This window comes from Tursiops truncatus, chromosome 16 (assembly GCF_011762595.2).
Source record: "Tursiops truncatus isolate mTurTru1 chromosome 16, mTurTru1.mat.Y, whole genome shotgun sequence".
Lineage (NCBI taxonomy): Eukaryota > Metazoa > Chordata > Mammalia > Artiodactyla > Delphinidae > Tursiops > Tursiops truncatus.
The window spans coordinates 61,890,617-61,917,687 of record NC_047049.1 but is presented as its reverse complement, the minus strand read 5'-3'; the positions used below and the strand labels follow the sequence as shown (position 1 = coordinate 61,917,687).

The 27,071-nt window shown below is 54.4% G+C and overlaps 1 protein-coding gene across 2 annotated transcripts in view; it reads left to right on the top strand.

Moving 5' to 3' along the window:
• LOC101317944 (protein FAM241B) overlaps positions 1-27,071 on the top strand; it is a 286,912-nt gene that overhangs the window by 195,993 nt on the left and 63,848 nt on the right. The window contains exons 4-9 of one of the 2 annotated variants that reach the window (XM_073793708.1): positions 6,957-6,964; positions 12,201-12,227; positions 14,894-14,929; positions 17,773-17,799; positions 18,830-18,956; positions 26,774-26,809. In XM_073793708.1, the coding sequence (XP_073649809.1) occupies positions 6,957-6,964; positions 12,201-12,227; positions 14,894-14,929; positions 17,773-17,799; positions 18,830-18,956; positions 26,774-26,809 (261 nt within the window). The other variant, XR_012326693.1, reaches the window with a different exon arrangement.

Below are 27,071 nucleotides of genomic sequence, written 5' to 3'. Positions count from 1 at the left end.
GGACAGCCGCAGTCTGACTCTGGGGGTTCCTGGCCCCAGTCTCGAGGAAAAAGCTGGCCAGAAGCTCAGGCTGAGGGACAGGGTATGTGGGTGTCACTTGGAGTGGGGAGGCATCTCCTGAGCTAGAGGAGCCCCTGGGAACAGGGACGGTGCCTGACTTTCACAACATCCAGCACAGCAGCCCCATGCAGCCAGGGCTGAGCAGATGTTTATGATAATAAATGCTCGTGCAGCGAGCATGAAGGGGACACAGCTCACGTGTGCAAAGATGCGGTTGTCTTCCCCCTCCCAATACTGTGTTCAGCTTTGCTCTCGAGCCCCTGCCTCTGCTGAGGGGGAGAGAAATAACCTAGAGAAACTCAGCCACTTCCTGTTTAATACTCAGCCCTTCAGACTCACCACTCAGTCAGTTCAGGACAACATCCCCTCCTCTCTCATCCTCCCAGGATTACAGCTGCCGTGGTGCTGGGGAGGGGACACAGGTGTGGCCGGTGGCCATCTTCGGTCGGAGCCGTTGTCCATTCTGCGGGGCCTGGCGCTGCTCTCTGCTGTGGCCTCCTGCCAGCCAGCAGCCCTCACGGCCACTCCCTGGAGCCTTGGGGCTGCTTCCCCAGTCACAGGGCACGCAGGAGTCTGGGGTGGTGGGAACTGCGGTAGTTGGACTGGGATGTCCCCCCTCTCAGTGTCCTCAGCTGTGGCCTTCCTCTTTGCCTGCGCAGACTGACCCCCCCCAGAGCCATCTTCATGAGGGTTCCTGGCCCCAGACACTTACCCTCACCCATTCCCAGCTAGGCCTGGGATTGGCTTCCCCAGAGACATGGGGCTGTGTGAAGAGTGGGTGGAGACGAGAATAGAATCGAGGTTCTGTAGGAAGGAGGAAGGGAGAGTGGGTGCTGGGGAGACGAGAGAGTTTGCTACCCAGACACCCCCTCCACATCCAGAAGTGCAGGGCAGGGCACCTGAGCCTCCCCCATCCCACTGCCTCCGCCTGTCCCCAGGCCCTCGCCAAGTAAGATGGGGAGCAAGGTCACGAAGAGGGACAGCCTGCACGGTGAAGGGGGTGTTCACTAAGGGCAGAGGGCTCCGAGAGCACCTGGAGCTGGCCCAAGACCCCATCAGGTGGGAAGGCAACTTCCATGGTGTCTGCAGGAAGGTGACCATTCGAGTTGCCCTCTGGTGGCTCCAGGTGTGGCAGCAGTAGGTCATCGGGGACCTCCTGGGGCCAGGACATGAACTAAACTGGAGGGGTTCTTGCTGGCTCCTGTCCCTTTTGTGCTCACACCTCCCCAGTCTCTCTGCCAGTCTTGACAACTGTCTGGGGACAGGGGGAGAGGGCTGCAATTAATGCTAATTCCTACCCCTGGCATAAGGTACAGCTGCGGAGTCCAGGATAGCCAGCCTCTCCACCTCTGTTGCCCCCCAGGCCTAACCCAGTCCTCCCTGATAAGTCAGAAAATGACCCTCGTGCTTTGCCTACCTGTCTCCCTGTGTCTCACCAGCCAGACGGCTCTAGTTCCAAGATGACTAATAGATTTCACCTCATGTGCCAGCTTGTGCTGATTGATAGTGGCCATGTTGGAAACAATTGTGAAGCCTTGTCAAGGCGCATTGTGGGAAGACTAGCTGTGATCGATTAGCCGTGTCTGCCACGAGTGCAAGAGTAGAAAGTGTGGTGTGTGTGATTTTAGCTGCTGCCCACTCCTCTCAGGACCTGTTATTCTCCATCAGCCTGAGCTGGAAAGGTCTGGGGATGTCTTGTGGCTGACGTCATCATGGGACAGATCAGAGTCTCAGTGTGCTGGAAAATGGTTAACAATTGGCTTTTGGGGTCGGGGTGAGGCTGCTTTGTAGCTTTTGCCAATTTCTGTGGTGTGAATACTCCCACCGTGGTTGATTTCTAGCTGCCAATGTGAACACAGAGTTGGGAAGAGCACGATCGGCCCTCACAAGACACCATTTGAGTACTTGTATATTTTTTCTAAGAACTGTAAAGCCTGCCACCCCTCAAAGCTCTGCCAGTGGCGGGCTGTTCCAGGAAGGGCACTGGACTAGAATTCAGGATCCCTTACCAGCCGTGAACCATAGTTGAGTTACATCCCTTCTGAGCCTCAGTTTCCTCATCTGTAGAATGGGAGCTGGATCGTGGTGAACCTCAATACGGGGAAGCATTGGTCACAAAGCATGATCTGTGAGACATGCGCCCGCAGCACCGAATCCAGAGGCTCTGCCCAGAGGTCTGCCGTGACCCCCAGTAAAGCCAGTATCCCCGCCCTGGGACTGCCCGGGAGAAGGACTTCCTGTTCTCTTTGATGTGTGCCTCAGAGGGCAGAGGCTGCCTCAGATCCCGTTCAGATTCCCTTAACAGGCCGTCATGCTTGTCCCTGACAAATTTCTCTCGATGGTTTTTGAGCTACTCGCGTTTCCCTCCTTCACCAGTCCTCGAGGCAGAGTTTACCCCCTTATTTCACCTACGTGTGTGCCTCCTTCAAGCACGGGGGCCCCATGGCCCTGGGAGGCTGTGCCAGGCTGCTTGACGCCACGGTAGTGGCAGGCCTGGGTTCAGCTACCCGCTCAGGCACACGTGAGCTCCATGACCACGAACACATACTTAAATTCCCTGGGCGTCGGCCTTTCCATCTCTAGAATAATAATAGTCGCTACTTCACTGGTTTGTTGGGCGGTACATAAAGTTCTCTGCATAGTGTCAGGCTCGCAATAATTGCTCAATAAATGAATTATTATTTGTCCTAACAAGGTCTTGAGTGGAGGCAGAACAGGCCAACCTATAGAAGAAGATCCCCAAAGTTGGCGAGTACAGGCAGGACTGCAGGCACAGCGGGAGTCCAGAGGCAGGACTGCTTCTGGTAGTGCAGGATTCCTCACTCTTGGCACTATTGACATTTGGGGCCAGATAATGCTTTGTAGTAGGAAGCTGCCTGTGCACTGCAGGATGTCTAGCAGTACCCCTGGCCTCTACCCACTAGAGACCACAAGCAGCCTCCCAGCTGTAACCATCAAAAATGTCTCCAGATATTGCCAGCTGTTCCCTGAGGGGCAAAATCGACCCTAGTTGAGAACCCATGTTCCCCCAGACAGAGCGTGACAGGCACTGTTGTTAGCCACCCAGGTCCTAGGAGAGCCAGGGTTACAGAGCATCTGTCCTGGCAGGATGGGCGGGTCGGCACGTGGCAGAGCCAAGTGGCAGGTGGTCAGCTGCAGGCGGCCTGGCAGCAGGCACCAGGCGGCATAGGTTGGGGCTAAGACCCCAGCTGCTGGGAGCCCAGCAGCCAAGCAGGGGCAGTTCACGCCTCATGTGACGTAGAACCTGGGCACACTCTGTGGTTCTCTGCTTCTCTGTCCAGGACCAGGACTGGATCCAAGGTCTGGACGGGGCAGAGCCTTCTGTACGGGGGTTGGGGAGGGTGGTAAGAGGGGAAGAGACAGGAGGGGCCCCACCCAGCCTGATGACCTTGATGACCTCCAGTCTGGAGAGCATGGGCTTCCGGCTGAGAGAGACCAGGTTCAAACCCGTGCTCTGCTGCATGGAAATTAAACCTACAAAAAGTAACAGATGCTGCCATTTAAGACAGGGAGACCACCTTAGGCAGGTTGCTTAACCTCTGGGCCTCACGTTCTTCATTTGTGAAGTGAGGATAATGCCAACCTCGTGTGGTTGTTATAAGAATTGAATGTGCTGTTATAATGACTATATTTAACATTATGTCTGGCACGTCATAGGCACTCAGTAAATGTTGTTGATTGAGTGAATGGGTGAATCCTCACACAGCAAACCTTTCTCCCTTAAATTCTTTTGTTCGTTTTAGTTCTCTTCTCTGGAATTTCTCCAGTTCTCTGACATAAGAAACTGTTGATTTCTCAACGGGAGGAAATGAGTTACTCATCTCTGTATCACTAGAGCATCAGGCCTGGTAGATATTAGGTGCTTAAAAAATGAAGTTTTCCTTCCTCAGAGGGCAATGACTGTGCCTTATTCATCTTTATAGAGCCATAGAACAGCACAGCGACTGGCACACAGCAGGCATTCATTAAATGTTTGCTGAATGAATAAATGAACATACTAAAAATGGTTCAGTGAAAGGTGTGACATAGAACACTACCTGGGACTCTTTATTGGAGTCCATGCCTAACATGTCCCTTTAGGAGGAACACGACTGTCTTACTTGGAGGAGGTCAGCCAATCCCTGGGAAGGGCAGCAGTGGCCTCACTGAGGTGGTAGGTGACAGGATCAACTGCACAGCCATGAGAGACAGTGAAGTTTGTTAGGAAGACCCCTGGATGGGGAGTCAGGAGACCTGGGCTCTGGTCCCATCCCTGCCACCCATCTATGCAGTGACACTGCATGGTCACTACCCTCCTTGGGCTTCTGTTTCCCCATCCATTCAATGGGTGCTTGGTCATGCCTTGGTGTGACTCTATCTTTTGGTGCTTGGCCAGGGTGACCAGTCAGTTAATAGCCATGTTACTGAGCGTGGCCAAGTGACCCACATTGGAGACCAACCAGTGACATCAAAGCACTACTGATTTCACAGTCGGCTCCCCAGCCACCTTAGAGCTGCTGGGCTTGGAACACAGCACGAGATGAAGCATCCACTCTGAAATCCAGAGGTCTGATGAAAGCTGCCAGGGGTAGGGCAGTAGTTAGATCTTCCAAGGCGCCTAAAGATTTTCCAGGGGGACCCTTGAGGATTAGCATTAACAGGGGAAAAAAATGTTAGTGATAGAAAAAGTCTTCTTTGATAATTCTTCTATCCCTCTCCCCCTTCCTAAGGTACAGAATCAACTAACAAACAGGGGCTTTTCCCATCCTGAAGTCTGTGTAAGTGACAGGTAGGGGAACACTAGCCTGCAAGAGCTTGACAGAGTCAAATTCCTTTGCATCGGAAAAAGGGGCCCGTAAAAGAGAGGTGAGAGGGTTGGGCCCAGAGAGAGGAGCCGGAGGCTGAACACAGCAGGCATCCAGGGAAGAGGATTGGAGAGGGAACAGGTCTGTGGGCGATTTGGGGGTGAAGTGAGTTGCTTTCTGAGTGAGAGGCATGGAGAGAGGCAGTGGGATGAGGAGTCAGGAGCTCTGCGGGTTACTAGCGGCTTGTCCCTGGGGGAGAAGCTTAGCCTGTCTGTGCCTCAGTTTCCTCATCTACAAGGTAGGCATGACAGAATCTTCTCTGGAGTGGAAAACACTTAGAATTGTGCCCGGCATGTAGTAAAGGACCACAGAAGTGTGTGCAGCGGTGGTGATGGGGCTATAAAAAAAACAAACCTTGAAATCGCCAGTAGAATTTACATCACTTGGGAGGACCCAGCAAACTGCCCTTCAGGGACTAGGCTGAGTGGCGAGTCTCACGTTAGCTGCCCGGCAACACCTGGTGATACCTGTGCGGCCGAGGCTGCTAACAGCGGGCCGGGCCATCACCAGGGCTCTGCTGTGTCACCAGGGACACCCCACCTCCACCACCACCAAGAATGTGTGCTCTGGGAGCCCGGGCGGGTGCAGGACATCTGCTCTCCATGTGGCTAAACCGTCCCCAAATTGCCGTGGGCTGAACTTTGTCACCAGCATGTTTCTCACGAGGACACGTCCCCCCACCAAGAGGCACGGACCTTCCAGCTGGGCTGGCCCCCCTGGCAAGTGCACTTGGGGGATATTTTCAGGTTCTGGGTGACATTCCCCTGCCCCTCAGCCTAATAGGTCCCAGATGTCCCCTCCTCCCTTGACCTCCCTCCCTCTCGCTGTTCTGAAACCTCACTGCCGGCCCGCCTGGGGCCTCCTCACCCAGGCATTACACCCCTTGACTCTTTTTTTTTTTTTTTTAATTTAAAACATTTTGTTCCCCCTTAATGTGACGGCTTGACAGAGGCCAGCATGAAAGAGGCTGTTTCCTGCTGGAAGGGGACCAGGATGGAGAAACAGGCAGATGAAGGCGGAGAAGGAAGCTGGCTTTGGGAATGTGAAGAGCAAGGGGAAACATAAGCAGTCTTTATTGGCTGAGCATAAAAGAAGCGACGGGAGTAGCAGCTGTCTTAACGTGGCCAGGTCACCAGGGGCTGGACAGACACACCGGGCCCAGCTGGGAATCCCACGGGCCCTGGGGCTTTGGTGACTCACGTTTGCAGAAATGCCTTTCAGTTTGCTATCTTTCAGCCGCCGCTTTTTCTCTCCCTTACCTCCCCACCCGTCCTCCTGCCCCTTTTGCTGACCATTTGAATTTGTAATTCTCCGCCGCTGTTGTCCTAATGAGATAGGGCTCATGCTGAGGCCTGTGGGAGGGAGGAGGGAGAGTGGCCACAAGGAGGAGGAAAGAAAGGAGAGAGCTTGGAGGGAGGGTAGGGCCAGGGCACAGAGGCGGGCGGTGAGAAAGAGGGAGTGGGCAGCGGACCCAGGAGGGCAGAAAGCCTGACTCAGAGCTTAACAGAAACCAGGACAGGCCTGATAAACATCAGGTGGGGAACCCAGTGAGAAACCTCCTTTGGCCCCTGCTGTTCCTGCCTGTTTTCTGTTGCATTTCGTGTGAGCGTGGAGAGACAACGGGCATGCTGATAATCACAGCTTCCAGGTTCTGTAACACTCTGACCCTTGGCAAAAAGCCTTGGTGCCCAGCGCCCTGTGTTCGGCAAAGCCACTGTGTGCCCAACCTGGGACAGGTCCCAGGGAGCGCGTTTTGTGGGGTCGGAAGCTGAGGTGTGGAAAGGACAGTTCAGGAAGTTAGGGCCCCGGCCTGGCTGCACCTGGGGCCCAGACCTCTGGATTTCTCATCCAGTGATAAAAATACAGAGATGAAATAAAGGGGGAAGAGATTATATTGGTGACAGTGGGCCAGGAAAATACAAACTTCGAAGACCAGATGGAAACCCCTCAGCTGAAGAATTCTTGGACGCTGCTTCTAAGCAGCCCTTATGGCACTGACACTGACCCCGGCATTTTCTCTCTCTCTTTCAGGACCTCCTGTAAGTACTCCCTTGAAGCCTGGTCTCACGCATCTGAAAGACCTTGCTCCCTGCTGGTAACCGGGCCCTGGGTGGGGGGATTGAGGCCCCTACACCCTCCACTGAAGTCTGCAGGGTCCCTCCAGAAGGTTGACACGGCAGTCATTTTGCTTTCCACCCACCTCTGCAGCCTCCAGGGCCAGACATAGTTGTGCCCCGGGCAGAAGACGTCCCAGTTGCCATCTGAAAGGCTGGTTTGCCCCATTGTTAGCCTGCTCCTTTGTCCCCCAAAGAGGCAAGTGGAGTCATAGAAGCACCTGGTATTAGAAAGAAGAAAGAGATCATCTCTGGTCGGGTCTGGTCCTTGAAAGTCCCCTGCCCTTTCAGTAAACAGGTCGGTGAGCGGCTCTAAGCGTGGACGGCTCCTGAGGATGCGGTGTCCGCACCGCCGAGTGGGCATCTCCATCTTGCCAGATCACTTCGGGCAGGTGGTGGTTGGTGGTAGTGGCAGGGGTTTTATGTAAGAGAATGATGTCAGCAGGTTAGATTGGGAAACAACACAAACTAGAGGCAGCCTGTCGGGCTCCTTCCCCTGGCATCACCCTAAAGCCAGAGGCAGGGCGGGGGAGCTGAGCCATTTCCAGAGAACCTGAGAAGAGCCCGAGGAGACCGTCTCCTCGAAGTAATGGATCCAGAGAACAGGGGCATGTCTTCTGAGGACAGCATTTGATATCCCAACAAAAGGCCCAGAGGTCGCCGGGGGAGCTGGGTATCGGAGTTGAAAGGGCCGAGCCCTCCACATCAGATCTTTCTCAAGGATAATGAAAGCAGCCCTATCATCGTCCCTTCCTCGGAGAAGTCATTTCCATAGCTGTTCTCTCGATCTGAACCAACAAGAACAGCCGCCTAAGCTGTAACAAGACCATGATGTTCCATTCCATCTGTGTCCTGAAAGGCACATTGAACCTGGGCTGACGATCCCGCCCAGCTCGCTCACTGCTCAGTTACAGAGAGAGAGGAAAATCCTGTCGTTCCCTGAAAAGAGGAGGGATGATTTATCATCCATGCTTTGGACGTCAGATCTCAATTCCTGTCATCAGGCTTCCAAAATAAACTCTGCCATAGGAAACTTCGACAGACCACCTGCTGGAAATGGGCTGCTTTTCCCCTTCTTTGTGACAGAGCCAAAAAGGGTCCTCACCTCCCCCCATTCCAGGGACCTTCCACATATACCTCCTTCCCACAGCCAGGCTGCGGGGCTAACCCAAGTCAGCTCTGGGTCCCTGCCTGACTTGAGGGCTGCCCTCACCAGGAATGCAGCATCCTGAGAGCTTCTGCTGGCCTCACCCCACAACTTTCCCCAGCCAGGGAGGGTGCTGTCACTGCTGGGGGCTCTGCAGTGCAGAGCAGATCGGGGCCGGGGCGGGGGCGGGATGTGAGCCTCTCCTCACAATCCCTGCCGGCCCAGCCACCACTCCCATGGACTGAGGGAGAGGAGCCCAGGTAGCTTCCCTGGATTCTCAGCCTGACGCAGAAGAGGCCTGAGTCTTCACCCAACTCTGGCTGAAACCACAAGGCAGGATGAGGAGGAAATGGGAAGCTGGCCGGGGTGGAAATCACCCCCTAGCCCGTTCTCTCTGCTTCCCGCAAAGGAAGAATGCCGCCAGCCAGAGGCAGGGAGAGGGAGATGGCAGCTGGTCACAATGCCTGTCTGCCACCCTCTGAGTGTTTTTCAGGGGCACCTCTGGGGTGACACTGGTTACTGTGGTCAGTGCCTAGATAACACAACCATGGAGGATAGATTTAAGCAGCAGCAGGAATCATCTGAGCGGTGGGGCCCACCACTACCCCACCACTCCTGTCCATGGCAGACATCGCTAATCAATTAAGAGGCTTCTTAACAGAATGCTTTACTCAGTCACTACCAATCCACTGGAGTCTGCACTCAAGCTGACAGTTGCTGGCCATCCCTGCACTAGATTTAAGAGAATTTCTTAATTACAGGAATTGTGAGACTGAAGCAGATGACCAAGGGAAGTATGCATGTCTCTTTCTCCGAAGGAATATAAGGAAATGTTTGATGTCCAGCTGCCAGCCCTGGTTGAAAATGATCCTTGCTGAAATACTAGCTAACACTTACTATGTCTTAGGAGCTCATGTGCTTTTATGGAAGCAGTGTAATTGAGTGATTTCAAGCATGGACTCTGGAGGGAAGCCACCTGGGTCCGAATCCTGGCTCTGCCACTTCTAGCTGTGTGACCTTGGACAAATTACTTTACCTCTCCGTGCCTCAGTTTCCTCATCTATAAAATGGGAGTAGTAGTAGTACTTGACTCATCCAGGTGTTGTAAGGAATATATATAATTATATGTATGTATATGTATATATGTGTATATGTATATATATTATGCATACACATATATGTGTATATGTACATATATATTTTTTCCATTTAGAATGTATTAACTCATTTAAATTCTAAAAACAGAAGACTTCCCTAGATGATCCCCAAAGATTCTGACAAGTCTTTAATTTTCAGGAAGAAATTATTATTCTTTGTATTTTTATAAATTAATTTACGATTTCATTTTATTTCTACCCCACCTTATTCCAAGAAACATTTCGGGGTTATTTACTAACTAGATAAGGAAACAGTGGAGGGGAGTGTGGAGAGCAGAGGCAAGAAAACAAGGAGAATCCAGAGCTGATGACACCACAACATCCTGCGCAGATGAGCCACAGACGCAGCTTTGAGCTTCTTGGTGGTCAGAGCAAAGAGGGAAGCAGAGCTGTTACAAGAGCCAGGGGGCAGGAAGGTGGGAGCACCCCTGGCTGTTGGGTGAAGCATAGCTTTCCCTGGTGCTGAGACCCTAGAGAAGTTCCTCCCGCGTACAGGTGATGTTGTTGTTCAGTACACAGGAGCAGTGGGTAGACTGCCCTTCTGTCCCTATCGGGGTTAGACCCCCTGTGTGAGGTTGGGAACTCCCCACAGGCCCGTCTGCCTCCTGGGACGGGAGGGAGGTGGTGGCCCCTTGTTGGCCCACTCCCTGATAGCATTTAGAAATGACAGGAAGGGGGACTGGCTCAGTGCTACAGCTCTGGTTTGAGAACATTGGGTGCCCGAGCTGTCTTTGCAGAGCTGGGAAAGAAGGGGCTGAGTCCCCAGGTTTGTGGTAGCCGCCCTCAGGTTCATTCGCTCACAAACATGAATTAAGGAGCTACTAAGAGCTCAGCGCTCCTTAAGGCACTGGGGACACATCCGTGAACAAAACAGAAAGTGCCCTGCCTGCCTTGGGAGCTTGCGTTTTAGTGCCTGCGGGCAAAGCAGAGTGAAAGGGTGGGCACGGGCTGCGTGCCCACGGGGCCGCTAACCAGCATCCCCCGAGCTTGGTCCTCTGGGGGGCATCACCCACCCCCGCCCCCACCTCTGGGATGTCCTCAGGAGCAAGGGACCCGGCGGGTGGGGTGGTGCCAGGGGCATTACTCCTGGTGCTGCCTGCGTTGCCTCAGCAGCCCTGAGGCAGATGGACTTGTCTCCAGGTGGGCACCCTGAGACCCCCTCCTGGCACCGCTGTGGGTCTATGGGAAGAGCAGGACATCTGGAAGGAGAGAAACTCACCTGATGGCAGAGCCTCTGGAGGGCGAGACCAGGGGCCAGCTCCACGCACCTCCTGGCCAGTCCTCTTCTTTCCTAATGATCGCAGCATTCAGCGCTCGCTCCATGCTGAGTGCTCTACACAAATTATCTCATTCAGTCCCGAGAGGTAGATATGATTGTTCCCCCATTTACAAGATGAGGAAACTGAGATACAGGGAGGCCAAGCGACTTGCCCCAAGTCACCGACTAGTCAGTGACGGCCAGGCAGGCTGACTGCAGAGCACTGCTCTTACCTAAAGCCTGCTGCTTTCTCCCGCACCAAGACTGCATCTCTCCTGACCCCAGGCCCCGGCCGTGCCAGGCTGGGGCTCAGCTCCAGAAGCTCTCCGCAGGGGGTCCTCCCGCTCCGCACGGCGCCCCATGACACCTCACCAGGCAGCTCCTAGAGCAGTTTCTCCGCCGCCCTCTTGTATCAGATCCATCTGGAAGTTGGGGGCCAGAGTGAAAAACACATGACTTTCTCAGAAGCTGCTTTGTTCCTGAGCCCCCTCCTGTGCATATTACTATGCGAATATCTATTATGATCGACATTTTTTTGAATGTTTTCCTCTTTTCAGTGGGATTTCAGATCCATCGTATGGAGTCTTTAGTCTATACCCAGAACTGTGCTAGGCAGGAGTCCTAGGGTCATAAAAAAAGAGTTTGAGGGGCTTCCCTGGTGGCGCAGTGGTTGAGAGTCCGCCTGCCAATGCAGGGGACACGGGTTCGTGCCCCGGTCCGGGAAGATCCCACATGCCGCGGAGCAGCTGGGCCCGTGAGCCATGGCCGCTGAGCCTGCGCATCCGGAGCCTGTGCTCCGCAACGGGAGAGGCCACGACAGTGAGAGGCCCGCGTACCGCAAAGAAAAAAAAAAAAGAGCTTGAGAAAGACATGGCTGTGGTCAGTGAAGACAGACTTCTGGAGCCACACAGGGTGGGGTCGAGTCTCCTGCTTCACTGCCAGCGCCAACCCATTGTAGAGAGAGTGGCCTGAAGCTAGTTAGAGGCATTAAAGGAAGGAAGTCCCACTGCCCCCTTCACCATCCCAATAGAGGGCAAGAGGCCCCCTAGAGAGGCCCACACCCTTCCCACGCCCTGCTCCCTGGCCATGGTCCATCGGCTCAGATGGGGCAGGCCCAGCAGAAGCGTCCCAGGCAGACCGGCTCCATCAGAGCTGGCATCTAGCTTCCCCTGTGTCGTAGGACAGGGAAGACCAAGCTCCAGCCCCTTGGGCCCTTTCCCAGGCCAGGACCAACACACATGAGTGGGGGACACTGAGGCACAGAGACTCAGAGGGGACATGCCGGTGAGTCCTAGAGCCCTGATGATCCTTGAGGGGCAGAGATATGAAGGGACATTCTTGTCTTTCTGTTCCCTGCACCTGCCCTGAGCCTGGCACGGAGGAGACCACTGCTAACTGTTTTTCTGAATGAATGAATGAGTGAGTGAATGCATGCTAGAACTGAAAGGAAGCTTAGTGATTATGGCCCTCTCTTCATTTTGTTCATAAAATAACAGAGGCTTATAGAGTACAAGTGACTCCAAGGTCACACAGCTGGCTGGGCTGTGTGGAACAATACCCTGACCTTCCTAAACTTCACTCTTTCCCCCTTTATTTCAGGGTCCTGCTGGAAGACCCGGCCTCCCGGTAAGTAGCTTTCATTTCTTTTTTCCTTTGCACCTCTCTCACGGGCTCTTTCTCAGTCCAAGGACGGGAGAGGTTGGGTGGCTGCTTTCCTCCAGGTGTGTCTGGGTAGGAGGCCTCTCTCCAGCGTCTCTAACCTACAGCTGAGGGTGAAGCTCCTTGGCACCTTTCCTGGGGCCCAGGCAGGCAAATGACTTCATGCAGGCCCATCCAGGGCCACACCTGACTTCCATGCTGGTGGCCCTATGGTGGGGGGCTAGATGGGGAGGCAGTCCCCTGACTTACTGGGTGTCCTCCTTACCGGGATGCACCAGCTTAGTCGAAGGCCACTGTCCCTGCTTTGTCCTGTGTCCTCTGGAAAGAGTAGACTCAAAAACTTTGTTTTCCCCCCAGTTACCATTTCTGAGTGCTAGAGAGGCTGGGTCAAGTAACCATGGGGACCCTGGGACAAAAGGATCAATAGTACTAGTAGCCATGTCTCACTGAGACCTTCATAGGTGCCAGGCACTCTGCTAATCCCTCCTTATACATTTGATTTGCTCACCAGCTCAATGAAATGGGTATTATTATGCCCATTTTATAGATGAGGAAACAGAGGTAGGTACAATAGCTTGTCCGATTGTCCAAGCTTCAGTTGTAGACCTGTTTGAGGTCCCGTGTTACCACATACCATCCCCTACTACTGTTTCCTGCGGTCTGTACTCGACATTTGAGGACTATCTTTAAAGTCTTCAAAGGCATTGCCCTGTGGGGTGTAGCCTGGGGCATAGAGGCATTGAGTACCGGATACCGCGGGCCCTTGGATGGGTAGTGGCTCAGGCGAGATGCTGTAGCCAGCCAGAGGGCCGAGGTGGGCGTGGAGGCCAAGCCAGGGCTGGCACCAGGCTGCCCTCTCTCCCTGCACTGAAGGCCACACCCCCTGGATTCCAGAGCCTTCTGTGCATCCCTCTTATCCCAGTTACTCCTCTTTTAGACATGAATTATACTGTAACCTCTTGACTAAACCAGCAGCTTCTAGAATTCATGTCCAGCAGTGACTTTTTTAATGAAACGCATGTGGGCAAATGTTTAGCCCTTGAAAATGAAAACTCTCCCAGCAAGTACGAGCCCTGGAGCAAAGGAGGACGGAGGACTCCGTCCCATGAAATCCAAGGAGGGGAAAAATCAGCTGACTGGGAGAATGTGGGCAGACTTTGTTTTTTTCTGACAATGTCCACCTTTAAAAAGCATTTGGGGGCAATTCTCAGAGCAGGGGCTGCCGCACAGAGTTTTCAGCCTCTGGCCCTTCCATGCCAGCCCCTAACCCGAGCATTTTATGGTCAGGACTGCAAAGAACATTAGTTTTAAAAAAGAAATGAAAAGAAACCAAAACACACATCCTGCAATATCATTCAGAAGCCCAAGAGTGAGTGGGTTGTTGGGACCAGCAGGCCTGTCGTCCTCAGCAGGGAGGGTCACAGTCCTGCTCGTGCTTCCGAGCACAGGGACCTGGGAGTGACCCACACAAAGATTTGCGGATGCTGGTCTCTTGTGAAATACAAAAGTGTGAAGTACACACGTGCTTATAAAAATCACTTGCCTGTGGCCATACTGGGCTCACTACCTGTAGACGCAGTTTACACAGCACTCACCAGGTGCCAGGCACCCGGAGTTAGCGTTCCAGAACCATTGTCTCTTGGCATCCTCCCAGCAGTCCCGGGGGAGAGATCCGGATGTTCAGGGAGGTTCAAGAAACAGATCCACGTGTGTGTATATATATATATATAAAACAGATATCCACGTATCGCTGCAACCCTGCCACTCTTTCCCAAAGTCTGAATGGTTTACTAAAGACACCTTCGGTCTTGACAGTGTACATGTAACAGTAGCCTAATTCAGAGCTGGTTGCTATTCCCTGGTGCGTCCACATACATCTTGGCATGCTAACCATCCCTCAGGACGTTTTGCCTAAGTGAGATCAGCAGACACAGAATCACCCCAGAAATGCCCACCCTTCAGGGGAACCCACAAACCCAGCTCTCTCCTGCCGGGACAAACACCGTCTGATTTTCAGCCCCTGTTGTTTTCCATCCTTCCAGGCCACTGGCAAACCCCAAGCCCCACCCCAGATTTTATGGGTCTGCACATATATGATTGCAAAAAAATATTCTCTACCAAAAGAGGGAGGAACAAAACTTAATAAGCAGATTTCCAGAGTGAGAAGATGTAACCCCTGGCTGCAAAACAGAGCACTTCCCTCTCAGCAGCTGAAACTCCTGTTGCATCTGAACCCACAGGGCGCACTATTGGCGCGGGACGGGGTGGGGCCTGGCTGTGGCAGTGAGGAGGGGCAGGACTCTGTTGGTGGCCTTCGCAGACACAGGGCCTGGGGAGGAGCTGGGGGACGTGGGCGCTGCTCCCCAGCTCTGGCAGAGATAGACCAAGGGAAGTGACTCGCCCATCTGTCACACGGGAGCTGCCATTCATTTACCCTGCCCCGTGCCTAGTTCCGCGTGACGAGGATGCGGCCAGACAGTCTGTGGGACTGAAAGGGGCGAGTTCACCCACGTGACGCCTGGGAATCATCCCAAGTGCCCATGCAAACCAGGTCTTGGGTGTGTAGCTAGCCATGGGGTCCTTCACGTGCTGGCCTGGCTCCAGTCACATCTGTATGTTTCTGCCTCCATCAGGGGGACAAAGGTGCCATTGGGATGCCTGGACGTGTGGTGAGTTGGAGCATCTGTGCCTGCTTGTGTGGCCATTGCTTGCTTCCCCGTGCCGGCCTGTCCTGCAGACCATGGCAAGGCGTGGCCTACCCCACCCCAAGGAGGGGTCGGACCTCTCCCTTCCCCCACCCAAGTCTGCTTCAAGGAGGAGGGAGAAGTTTTATTCCAGTCCTTCCAATCTTGCTATATGGCTTTACTCTCCAGAGAACTGCCATGGCAAAGGAAAAATCCAAAGATGGCATGAATAAAGCTCATCGCCAATCACTACTGAGGACTCCCACCCACTCCACTCCCTAACCTCCCGAGGCTGGCAGCTCACCCCCAGATTTATAGCTGCTCCTGCAACCATCCCCCGGCAAGAGTAGCGAAAGATGGCAAGAAATGCAAACAGAAAATGCTCTACAGAAACTGCAGTGGAGCCAGCTCCGTAGTCATCTTCCCTAGACAGAGGCTAGTGATGCAGAAAGGGCTTGCTTCCAGGCAGGGCCTCCAAATCCTCAGCAGGAGGCTGGGGGTTAAAACATTCATCGTTTCCTGCTGAAAACAATAAGATGATGAAAGGGCATATTTGATAGGGAGCTTGTATCTCAGAAATGGGAAGGTTGGTGCTAGGCTTTAAGGTCCCAGCACCAGGGTTTTTCCGGGTGGCTTCTAGCCTCCGAGGGGCTGGAATGGGCAGCACCTCGTGGCAGCCTAAGGCAATGATGGCCACACGCTGGCCTCACCACCCCCCAGCCTAGTCTAGGACGTGGCCCAAGCTGCTCTCCCTGTCTGACCTCGAACTCCCCACCCGCCGCCAGCCTCAACCTCCACCCTGGCTCCCGGTGCCCCAACTTGCCTCGTGCCGTCCTTCCATGTCACTCACATGCTTTGCCTGGTAACCTCACCTCCTGGGCTGGGTTGGCCTTAGGCCTGGGTATGGCATCCTGTGTGAGTCTGCTGACCTGGTGTGAACCCAGTGCTCAGAGAAAAGGCACCAAATCATAGCTAACACTTGAAAGTGCTGCCGGTGTGCTTGGCACTGTGCTAAGGGCTTTGCACACGTCATCTGATTCAGCCCTCACGAGAACTGCATGAGGTGGGCCCAGTTTCTACCCCATTGTTCAGATGAGAGAACTGAGGCTCAGATGTTAAATGTCTGTGCCAAGGTCACAGGTCTAGGAAGTGGCTGATCAGGGACTTTAATCCAGGCAGTCTGACTCCAGACCTGTGCTCTTGACCTTGATAATGGCACTCACCCTGCCCAGGCCCCCTCCACTAGCATCACAGCTCTATGGAGGGTCTGATCCTTAGGAAGAAGCCGCAGTCCTAGGCCTAGGACCTGGGACATTTCAGAGGTTCAGGACAAGTGTTCGGTGTCTCAGAGCTTTGAGCTCCCCAGGGCTACCCAAGAACTGTCTGTCAAGACATGGAGGCTGGGAGCCCTGGGCCACCCCCGCGTGCAACTGTCCAGCCACGTCCCAGATCACAGCACCGTGCAATTCCTGCCTGACCCTGTCTCTAGGCTTCAGTTCTCTAACTCCAAACCTTGAGTCCCCCAGGCTGTCACTGGGTCCTTCCCTGTGTAGATGAGCGAGACCGCATTCAGCCGCCTTTCTCAGAGGCCAGCTGTGGGTGGGCCTGGGCCAGGCACATTCTTCTCCGTAGCCCTCCAAGATCCCATTTATCAATGAGCACGTTGAGACTCAGTTTGCCCAGGATTGGGGCAGAATTGGGTCTTGTACCCAAGACACCAAAGTCCTTGCTCCTGACAGGTCAGCTTCAGGAGTCTACCCGGCCTGCAGGGAAGCCCGCAAAGTGCAAAGCAATCCCTCCAGGGCTGCCCCCTCCTGCCCTCCTTCTTGGGCCCTGTGGATGTGTCCCCCACCCACCCACCCCCCGCCGGGGAAGTGTCCACCTGAGCCTCCGGTGGAGCAGGAAGGAGAGCCACAGGAGGTCTCCCCATTTCCTTCTACACAAAGCTATTTTCAAACCACTTTGGTGCTTTCATGCTGCTGGTGCTGTTTTAAATGTGACAATGGACCCATTTGGCTGCCCAGTAGGAGCCCTGGCATGGACCCCCTGATAAGAGCTGGGGTGGCCAGTGGGTGTGAAATGCCTGCGTTGTTCCCATGATCCACCAGAGGTGGCTCCACGGGCTGCCACGAATGAGGGTGGATTGGGGCCATCTATCCACTGGTCACTGTGCGCGCAGGGGTCCTTGGCCGTGACCCACTTTCCTCTGCATCCCGGCCACATCCTCCATCCCCCAGGTGTGTGTGTCCTTCTATCTGTCTTCCCGTGTCCCTCCTCGCATCTTGCCTGGCCACCCCTAACGACTCCTTTCGCATCTATTGGCAGTTTTGTGGTTGGTATTCGGTTGGACCTTCAAAACAACTAGACTCCACCTCACCACAGAGTCCTTGGGAAAGTGTCTCCCATGGCCACCCCCTCCTCAAATGACCCCGGTAGCTGGGGCCACGGCTCCTACAGACACACACACACACACACACACACAGACACACACACACACACACACACACACACACACACACACACACACACCACCCCCCCCACCCCCCCACCCCCCTCGCAAGGGGGCCTCATGTTTCCTTCTTAGTTATCTGGCTGGGGCCGGCCCTCAGGCCGAGACACCAGCCGTCCACGTGCTGTGCTCGTTGGACTCGGGACCTGTCGTCTGTCAGCATCTGTGTTTTGTTTTGTTTCTTATTTCACGGTGACTTCCTGTGTTGGGTCGTTGTGCCATTAACACGAATTCTTGTGTGTGTGCCTCTCTCATCCTTTCTTTTTTCTCTCCCTCCCTGTCTCTTCCCTGCACTCCATGTTGCATGTGGCCGCCACAGGGAGGAAAGGGCCAACCAGGCGAGAAGGTGAGTCCACACTTTCCCCTCCGCACTGCCACCCCAGCCTCTGCCTCCACCTCCTGGACTCTTGGGGGGGCTTCCAGAGGCCCCCATCCCCTCCTCCATGCCAGCTCGTCCTGCTCTGCCCTCGCAGCCTCTCACAGCCTGGTTTCCTAACAGCTTCCACACCATCGGGCAGGAGTCTTGGGACTCCTGGACTAGGGGTCCCAGCTTCCCTGGCTGAGGTCTGAGGGGGTGTCCCCTGCCCACAGAGGCTGCATGCAGCCTCTTCGCACTGATTTCAGCCTTAGGCAGTCACCCTTCCCAGAGGCAAGGAGAGCAGCAACTGCTGTTTTGTGTAGCTGGTTCTAGCCCCTCCCTAGCCCTTCACTGGTCCCTCAGATTTAGACACTCTATTTGTGCTGCTCCAGAGAGAGGCCCCCAGGGAAACACCCAGACCTACACCTAGTCACACCAGGACTAGGAGGCAAGGCAGCTCCCACCTTCAGGCTCAGGGCTGCTGGGCCCAACAGCAAGTGCGTGTCTTCTCCCCACCCTCTCTTTACAGCAGCTCCAGCCCGGGGCCAGGGTGTGAAGCCGTGTGGCCACCTGGGGCTGGGGAAGAAGACCTCAGGGGGTGTGAAACTTGGCTGGGGCTGGGGCAGGTTGGGAGCATCCTGAGCAGGGCCCTGTGGGGATGCCTCTGGGGCCTGAGCAGCCATGGCTGAGCTGAGGCCTCCTCTCTCCCTCCCTCCCCCCTCCCCATCCCTCCCTGGGCCCCCTCTTGCCCATCACTGCACTGAATCCTCTTCTCCCGCTTCCGGCCTGGGCCCCACCGCCCTCTTTCCCTGGTCCCCACACCACGTGCTCTTGCTGACTTCTCTCTTCATTCCTCCTGCTTCCCCACTGCCCTTCTCGATCCTTCTCGAATGTTCCATCCATCCCCTTTTCATCTCCTCTCCTCTGGGTCCCTCATCTTCCCCCGTGTCCTCTGCCCCGCTTTGTCCTCTGGCTCTCGGGACCCACCCTCACCCGCTCCGCCTTCCCCACCTGCCAGCTGCCCCCTTCTACTCTTCCCCTCCCACCCCTGCCCCCCTCCCTCTCCCCCTCCTCCCTCTTTCTCTCCCCCACAGGGAGCCCCAGGAGATGCCGGGATGTCCATCATCGGTCCCCGCGGCCCCCCGGTAAGTGGCTCTTGCCCGTCCTCGGGGTGGGGGGATGGGTGAGTTAGTAAGGAGGCCTGTGGGGGGCCAGCGCAGGTCCTGGCCACGCCTCTGGGTGTGACGGCCACCACGGGGACGCGGTCCGCTGGGCCAGCCCTCACTGCTGCTGATGTTAAAGAAAGCGGCCTGACTAAACCGACCTCAGTTACAGCCTCTCGGGAGGGTTCACAAGGCCCTACCCTGTAGCCGTGAAACGACAGCAGCTGTGAGGTGGCCCTGCTGTTCACAGGCAGAGGGCGAAAGTGCTGGCTCCTCTCCCGGGAGGGCGGTGGTGGCCGTGCTCCGGCTTCCCGGGGACACGTTCCAGAAGCCCAAGAAGCAGTTACCCCAGAGCCCAGGTCTCTTGAGCCAAGCACCCTCTCCTGCTCTTGACAGAGCCCAGCCCGCCTCTCGCCCTCAAAGGCCCTGGTTCTGTGCTCAGTGCTGGGTCCCAGTCCCCCCCACCCAGTGGCTGGGGGCTGGGGAAAAGCAGAGAGCCTTCCCCTCAGATAGGCTTCCTTAGGGACCAAGGGGGGGCGTGGGCGATGCTGCGGGAAGATAGCGTGACTATGGGAAGGAGGAATGGCTGTTTTTCTCAGAGCGTCCGACCCAAGGGACTTCGATAAAATCGCCAAATGTCGGGGTGGAAGGGACCTCAAGGATGGTCTAGCACGACCTTCTCAGAAGGGGAAACTGAGGCCTGGGGAGAGGAAGGGGCTTGGCCAGGGTCCCACACATAGAGGCCGAAGCAGGGTTAGAACGCAGGACCCCGGGCGCCCAGGGCTCCCCCCGCAGCAACAGGCTGCAGTCTCCATGCTCTGCTGTGCTCTTTTCCTGCCCTGCCGTGCGTAGTTGAGAGGGGTAGGGACCCAGAGCCTAGCCTCATGCTCCCAGAGCCTCGCCCAATGGGTGGTGAAGCGCCCCCTACCCATTCCCCTGCGTTCAGTGGGAAGCAGGAGGCTCCTACCCACTGACTAGGGAGAGGAGGGGGGTCAGAGAGCAAATTGCTAAGCTACGTGCAAGGCCCTGACGGCTCTGCAGCCAGGAAGGGGCTATGGTGAGAGCTAGGAGCAGAGAGGGAGAGCCGAGAAGGTCAGAGAGGGCAGCCGAAGGATGGAGCTGGGGAGCAGGGCCAGCGGGCAGGCCGGGGGCCTGGGCTGGAGGCAGGGCTTGAAGGGGCCTGGGCTGCGTGGACAGGCCCTCCCTGCAAGGTTTCTACCAGCTCAGAGCACGCGACAGTGCTGAGGGCTGACACTTTGCACTTACTCTGTGGCGGGCAGTATCCTAACACCTGTACACATAGCAGCTCACTCAATCCTCACGAGAACTCCACAGTAGGTACTATTAGCACCTCCACTTTATAGATGAGAAAAGCAGGGCACAGCGAGGCCGGGTGACTTGCCGGAGGCCATACATGAGAGTGTGGCCATGGTGCTGGGATGTGACGCTCAGCCCGGGCCGTGTGCTCAGAGTCTACACTCTGACCCCTGATGCTACCCAGCCGCGGGGTTCCCGTCACCTGTGCTTCTGGCTCACGTGGCCACCGTCCCGCTGGGCTGTAAGCCCCCTCGTGTACTGGGGGAGCCACAGTGTGGGTGCCCTGAGCCCAGGTGGGGTACCCAGCCAGGGGCCGACTAGGACATGGGGAAGTCACAGAGAAAGACAGTCCCCCAGGTTCCAACGACAAGGACGGAATCTGGGGTGGACCTGTTAGGAGGACAGGGCAGTAACACAGAATACAGGCCCTACCCTTTGGCCAGCATCTCTGTCTGCCTCCTGGTCTGACCACAGATGTTCCCTTGTGTGGATCAGGCTGGTCCTCTCACACCCTCTTAGCAGCATCTTTCAGCAGTGTCATGTCAGCTGGCTACCTAGAAGTGGTTGAAAAGGCCTCACTTCTGGGGAATATGCTCTGGGGGCAGGGTCTGCCTCAGCTCCCCCTGCTTCCAGCCCAGCGTGTATCAATATACCCACCGCGCTGGACATGGTTCCAGTGGTGAAGAGTACCTTCTGTTCCAGTAATAGCAATAGCTTCCCTCTCCTGGACACCTAGGAGACATGCTAGGTCCTACACTGAAAGCCTGTGTATGTGCCAGCCTCCTCCAGTCCCTCCGGCCCCCAGGAAAGCTGCCAGCCCATTTCACAGAGCGGGAAACAGAGGTCCATAACTGGCCTGTGGTCACACGGCTCTTCCGTGCTGGAGCTTGGTTTGGGCCCGGTCGGCCTCATTCCAAAGCCAGCATTCTTTCTCCAACACCGCCTTCCACGTTTTAAGCTCTGCTGTTTAAAAAGGATATTTACCTTGAAAAAACAGTCCTCCCTGTGAGTGTTGTGTTGATGTTGGGGGAGGCTTTATGGCACCAGGAGGCTTGATCAAGCCCAGTGTCCTCGGATTTTGGCCTGTGTGTGTGACCTTCACCCAGATGGCTGGGGCCGCCCCTGCTGAGTCCTCGCTAGACACCAGGGCAACCCCCTTAGCTCCTCCTAGGAAGCCGCCTGGAGCTGCTGAGAGCAGGGGACTGCAGAAGACCATGGGACCGATTGCAATTAAGGGGTAGAGGTCAAGTGGGCAAGCCCTCTGCGGCCTGGGATGATGGGGAACATGTGGCTTTCCACTCAGCCAGGAAGGGCCTAGGACACATGCTGCTAATGAGAACCAGCCTTGCCACTCTCAGGGGCCACCTGCCTCCTGTCTTGCAGCTTCGTAAACGGTCCGTGCAAAGGGGGCACCATCCGGGCACTTTGGAGAAGGATGGTTCACATTCCAGTGAGGCAAGGTGCCGGAGCGGTGGGCCCCATTAAACTGAGCAGGAGGCTGGGACCCCGAGATGCTGGCTGGCCCCACAGGCACTGGAGAGGCCAGCTGCCAGGCTAGGAAATGCCCCCCATCTCAGAGGGAGCTCATTCTTTCCCGGAGACCCCAGGTTCTCTTCAGGAGCCAGGAGGAGCTGTCTGAACTTCCAGCCCTCATTCACAATGAGACACCAGGTCAATACACCCATTGAGTGTTTCTTCGTTTATTTGTTCCATTAGTATTTGTCAGGCACCTACGACATCCTAGGTGCTGGGTAGAAGATGAAAACCTGACTGCAGCCCGCTTGCCCCTTTGCAAAGAGAAGCCATCCCATAGTGATTATAGTACAGACAGTCAGCGCTCAGCTGGGGACTGTTAGGGAGCTGTGGAAGATGAGGAGGCACCTGACTTGGGGTGAGGGCAGGTAGGGAAGGCTTCCGGGAGGAAGAGGTAATTAAACTGTGATCAAGGAGGAACAGAGGTCCCAGGTACCAAGGCTGGGGAGGAGTGCTGAAACTCCAAGGCAGGAGCGGTTCCCATAAACTACCGGAGAAATGGGGGAAGTTCTTTCCAGAGCAAAGCAAGAGCAAGGATGGTGAGAGAGAGGTTGGCAAGGTGAGCAAGGGCCCGATCATGAAGGACACGATGTTCAGGAGTCAGGATTTTACCCCGAGGGCAGTGCAGACCCCTTGGGTTGTGTTCTGCTGAGGAGGAACACGATCAGACTTGCAGTTTAAAAAGCTCCCCAGGGGCTTCCTTGGTGGCGCAGTGGTTGGGAGTCCGCCTGCCGATGCAGGGGATGTGGGTTCGTGCCCCGGTCCGGGAAGATCCCACATGCCGCGGAGCAGCTGGGCCCGTGAGCCATGGCCGCTGAGCCTGCGGGTCCAGAGCCTGTGCTCCGCAACGGGAGAGGCCACGACAGTGAGAGGCCCGCGTACCGCAAAAAAAAAAAAAAAAAAAAAAAAAAAAAAAAAAAAAGCTCCCCTGATCCTTCCTGCTCCAGCAGGGAGCATGCTTAGAAGAGGCTGCAGGTATGGGGCTGGCAGGAAGGGACTTGTAATCGTCAAGGCCTGGACTGGAGCACAGTCAGTGGGGCTGGTGGGAGGGCTGGACTGGCGAGATATGTTGGAAGGGGAATTGACGGAATTTAGTGATGATAAAAATGGGGATTGACGGAGAAAGAGGAGTTCAAGGTGACCCCACCTTTCGGACTTGAGTAGCGGAGTGCCTGGCAGTGCCCTTCCCCAAAGGGAGAAGCAGATTGTGCGGGGGCAGATGAGTTCAATCTGAAGGTGATAGATTTGGGATGTCCTTGTAATGTTTGGCCTTCCGTTTGCTGCCGGAGGTCAGAGTGAGTGGAGGCGGCTCACGAGGGTGGGTCATACACACCCTCTCCCAACTCTGCGTTCAGTGACATCACTTTTCAAGCTTAAAACGGGCTGTGGTGGGAGTATTTACAGAATCACAGATTTACAGAAATTGGCAAATGCTGTACAAAGCAGGGCTCTCCTCCCCCACTCTCCCCAACGGGATTAAGCATTTACCAGCAGAGTCTTGTTTAAAAGATAGCCAGCACTGACTTGGGGTAGCGGAGGTAGAATAAGGCAGGCTCTGGACAGATCCACGACTGGCCCTCTTTCAGGGGTTACATAAGAGGGAAGGGAGAGCTCCTGGTAGCGTCCTTCCTACCAGAAACTTCAGTTTGTCTGTGTTGCTTTACCCCACACAAGTGCAGGCAGGAGGAAGGTAGGGAGGAGTAGACGTAGGTCCACTTCCGAAAAACAGGGATGCACTTCGCTCCCTCTCTTCCCTGGCCTCGAATTAAAGGAAGAGATTTTAGAGAGCAGTGTAAAGCTTATTTCCCTTGTACTTGTATAGAAGGATATAACATTAATCTGTAAATTAATCTACAAAAAAATCTATCCACAATTTTAACATGATCCTAATACCCATGAATCTGGGGGGGTGGAGTTAGGAGTCCAACAAAGTAACATTCAATTTCATTTGGAAAAATGAAAGTTATGAGAATTTCAGAAACTTTTTGAAACATAGAGTAAGGGGGGTAGGGGAGGAGGGGTTTAGTTGTTCTACCAGCCATCAAAATGTATTATAGAAACAGAGCAATTAAAACAACAAATAGAACAGAAGTAAAGTCAAACGCATCTGGGAATTTGGTCCATGATAAAGGCTTCATTTCACAATAGAAAGAGAAGATAGATTGTTCAGGAAATGATGCTGAGACAACTGACAAACAGTTTAGAAATCAGAGTAAATTTCAAATGAACAAAATACTCAGATGTAAAACATGCAGCCATAAAATATGAGGACAAAGCATGAGCAAACATTTATAATTCTGAACTGAGGAAGTCCCTTCAAAACATGACCTAAAGACTTCCCTGGTGGTGCAGTGGTTAAGCATCCACCGCCTGCCAATACAGAGGACACAGGTTCGAGCCCTGGTCCAGGAAGATCCCACATGCCACAGAGCAGCTAAGCCCATGTGCCACAACTACTGAGCCTACGCTCTAGAACCCGCAAGCCACAACTACTGAGCCTGTGTGCCACAACTACCAAAGCCCACCTGCCTAGAGCCTGTGCTCCGCAACAAGAGAAGCCACCACAATGAGAAGCCTGCGCACCGCAACGAAGAGTAGCCCCCGCTCGCCTCAACTAGAGAAAGCCTGTGCGCAGCAATGAAGACCCAACACAGCCAAAAATAAATAAATTAATTAATTTTTTAAAAAAACATGACCTAAAACCCAGAAGCCATAGGAAAAGATTGATATGTTTGTCGGCATAAATGTAGAACTTCCACACGGCAGAAAATATACCATAAAAAAGATAAATGCCAAATTGGAAAGAATATTTGCAACACATATGACTCTCAGTTACTATTCTTGACAAAGAGCTCTACTCAAATCAGTAGGAAAAAGATAAACGTAGTAGGAATTATTGGTAAAGAATACAAACAGGCAGTTCACAAATAAATAGGATGGGTCAACAAACATTGGAAGAGATGTCCACCTTCAGTAGAGATATGAAGACATGGAAACTAAAATCCATCTCCAAGCCTCTCCAAGGCCCGACCTCTCCAGGAAGTAGAGTCCCAGTTTCCATTTGGTCAATGACAACATTCTTCCCAAGATCCCTGAAAAAGCTTTGGTCAGCCCTGGCTTTGGCTCTGGGTGGGAGAGATGCGTTCTGCTACCAGGGACAGCTCTGTAATTAGCAAACCATGTGATTATCCCTACCATGTAAACATTACCCAGAGTGGGACTTGAAGATGTTTCTTGGAATCCTCTCCTCCTGACCTTTTCTTCAGGCCTCTCAGCATTCAGCGTAGCTGGAAGTTTACACTGGGTGGTTTCCAGGTTTTCTTCTTAGTGCTATTCTTAGCATCTCTTATCCTTGAGAGGACAGAGGGCTGGGGCCCTTCTGGTACATGAGTGGCATCTCCACGCTCTTGCCCTCTGGGATGCTTCCCACAAGCCCAACCCGGGCCCACAGCATGCTCCAGCTGGTTCCCTGCCTGGACCCTGGCAGCAAGGACCCCATCCCACCCAGCCTTGTCCCCTGAGCATATCCCCCGAACAGAGGCCTCTAGGCATCCATGTCCACAGCTTCAAGGAAGACCCAAGCAGCCTGGAGGTGTTTCAGGTTTACAGCAGTTGGACCCAGAGGAATCTTCCTCTGGATAAGGGCCAATACTGAAACTACTGCTTGGCAAGGACAGACCTCCATTGATCCTAAGACATTGGATCAAAGACAACCTTGCTCTATTCTGGTGCTCCTATAGGTTCAGTTCAGTTTAGCAGACATCTGATGATAGCAGCTACCATTTCAATAGGCTTTACATATATAGCTGAACGACCCTATGAGTGTATACAGTTACCCCCATTCTGTAGATGAGGAGACTGATGCACAGGGAGGTTAAGCCATTTGCTCAGAGTCACATAGCCATTGGTGGCAGTGGAGACACGATTAGAACTCAGTCTACCAGAGTCAAAACCCCAAGCTTGGGAAGAGACTGAGGCCATCTCAGTCAAGGGGAGACTTCAAGCTGAAAGCTAATCGTGTGAAAGATGTGGTGTGTCCACTGAAAGGCAGGTGAGCCAGGGTGCCCAAGCAGAGAGTAGGTAGGAAGATGAGGCAGGCAAGGAGCTAAAATGGTGCATCAGGATGAGAGTGAGGCTGACCTTGAATGACATGTGAGCAGAAGAGAACCCTTGCTGGTTCTTGAGAAGGGGAGTGACAGGACCCAGGTTTCGTAGCTCTCCATCACCCTGGACCTCCTGGTCAGCCCGTTCCAGCCCTGGGTCTGCACAGCCTCAGGCTTCTTCTCACCTCTGCACTTCTCTTTTGTCCTGAATCTGGCCAGTGAACCTGCTTCTAATCTCCAACCTGAATACCGAGATCTGTGCACTCTGTACCTCTGGAAAAATGGACATGATCGCTCTGCATCCCACAAAGATTGGGGGACCCAGAGATTACCCAGCCAGGAGAGCCCTATTAGCCAGGGCGAGAGGACAGTGGGCAATCCGACCTGTTCTGGTCTGAAAACACATTCCAAAGGCCAATTTCCGATATCCAAACCATCGTTAGATAGGTGACCGTGAACAATGACTGTGTAGATGAAGCGGACTTAGACAATCCCAGTCCAGGAGTTCAGCGTGCTGTAGGCTGTCCCCATTGTCCTTGCTCTCCATCCCATTCCCATGCCGAGGTTCAGAGCATCTGGGCGGGCAGTGAGGAGCTCTGGGAGGCTACTTCCCAGAAAAACCCAAAGGATGCTGGCCACCTGCTTTTCCCTTCCCCACCCCACTCCCTGGAGGAGATTTCCTATGATGGTCCATCTCCTTTCTCCATCCTGCCTCCCATCCTGTGTCTCTCACGGATGATCACAGAGGAGTGGGAGGGAAACCACTGATCCTCTGAGAGCCAAGGTGAACGGGGGACTAAGGTGTGGCTTCCTCGCCCACACTCACTCCTCTCCTGCTCTTTTCAGGGTCAGCCGGGCACTCGAGGTTTTCCTGGATTTCCGGTAAGTGGAGAGGACTGGTCAGCTGTGCCCCTGGCGACTCCTGGGCCTGGCTGTGTTAAACTTCAGGCAGGGCCGGCCCTCAAACTGCTTTTGCCCTTCCAAATTCCCATCGGTAAGGACCCTCTCCTGCAGCCTTTCGTGGAGAGTAACTGAGGAGAGTAGCCCAGTGCTCGGCCTACAGTGCAGGAGGGGACAGGGACACCAACACGGACCTGCAGGGGTGGCAGACAGGACAGGCTGTGAAGCCACAGGACCCTGGGCT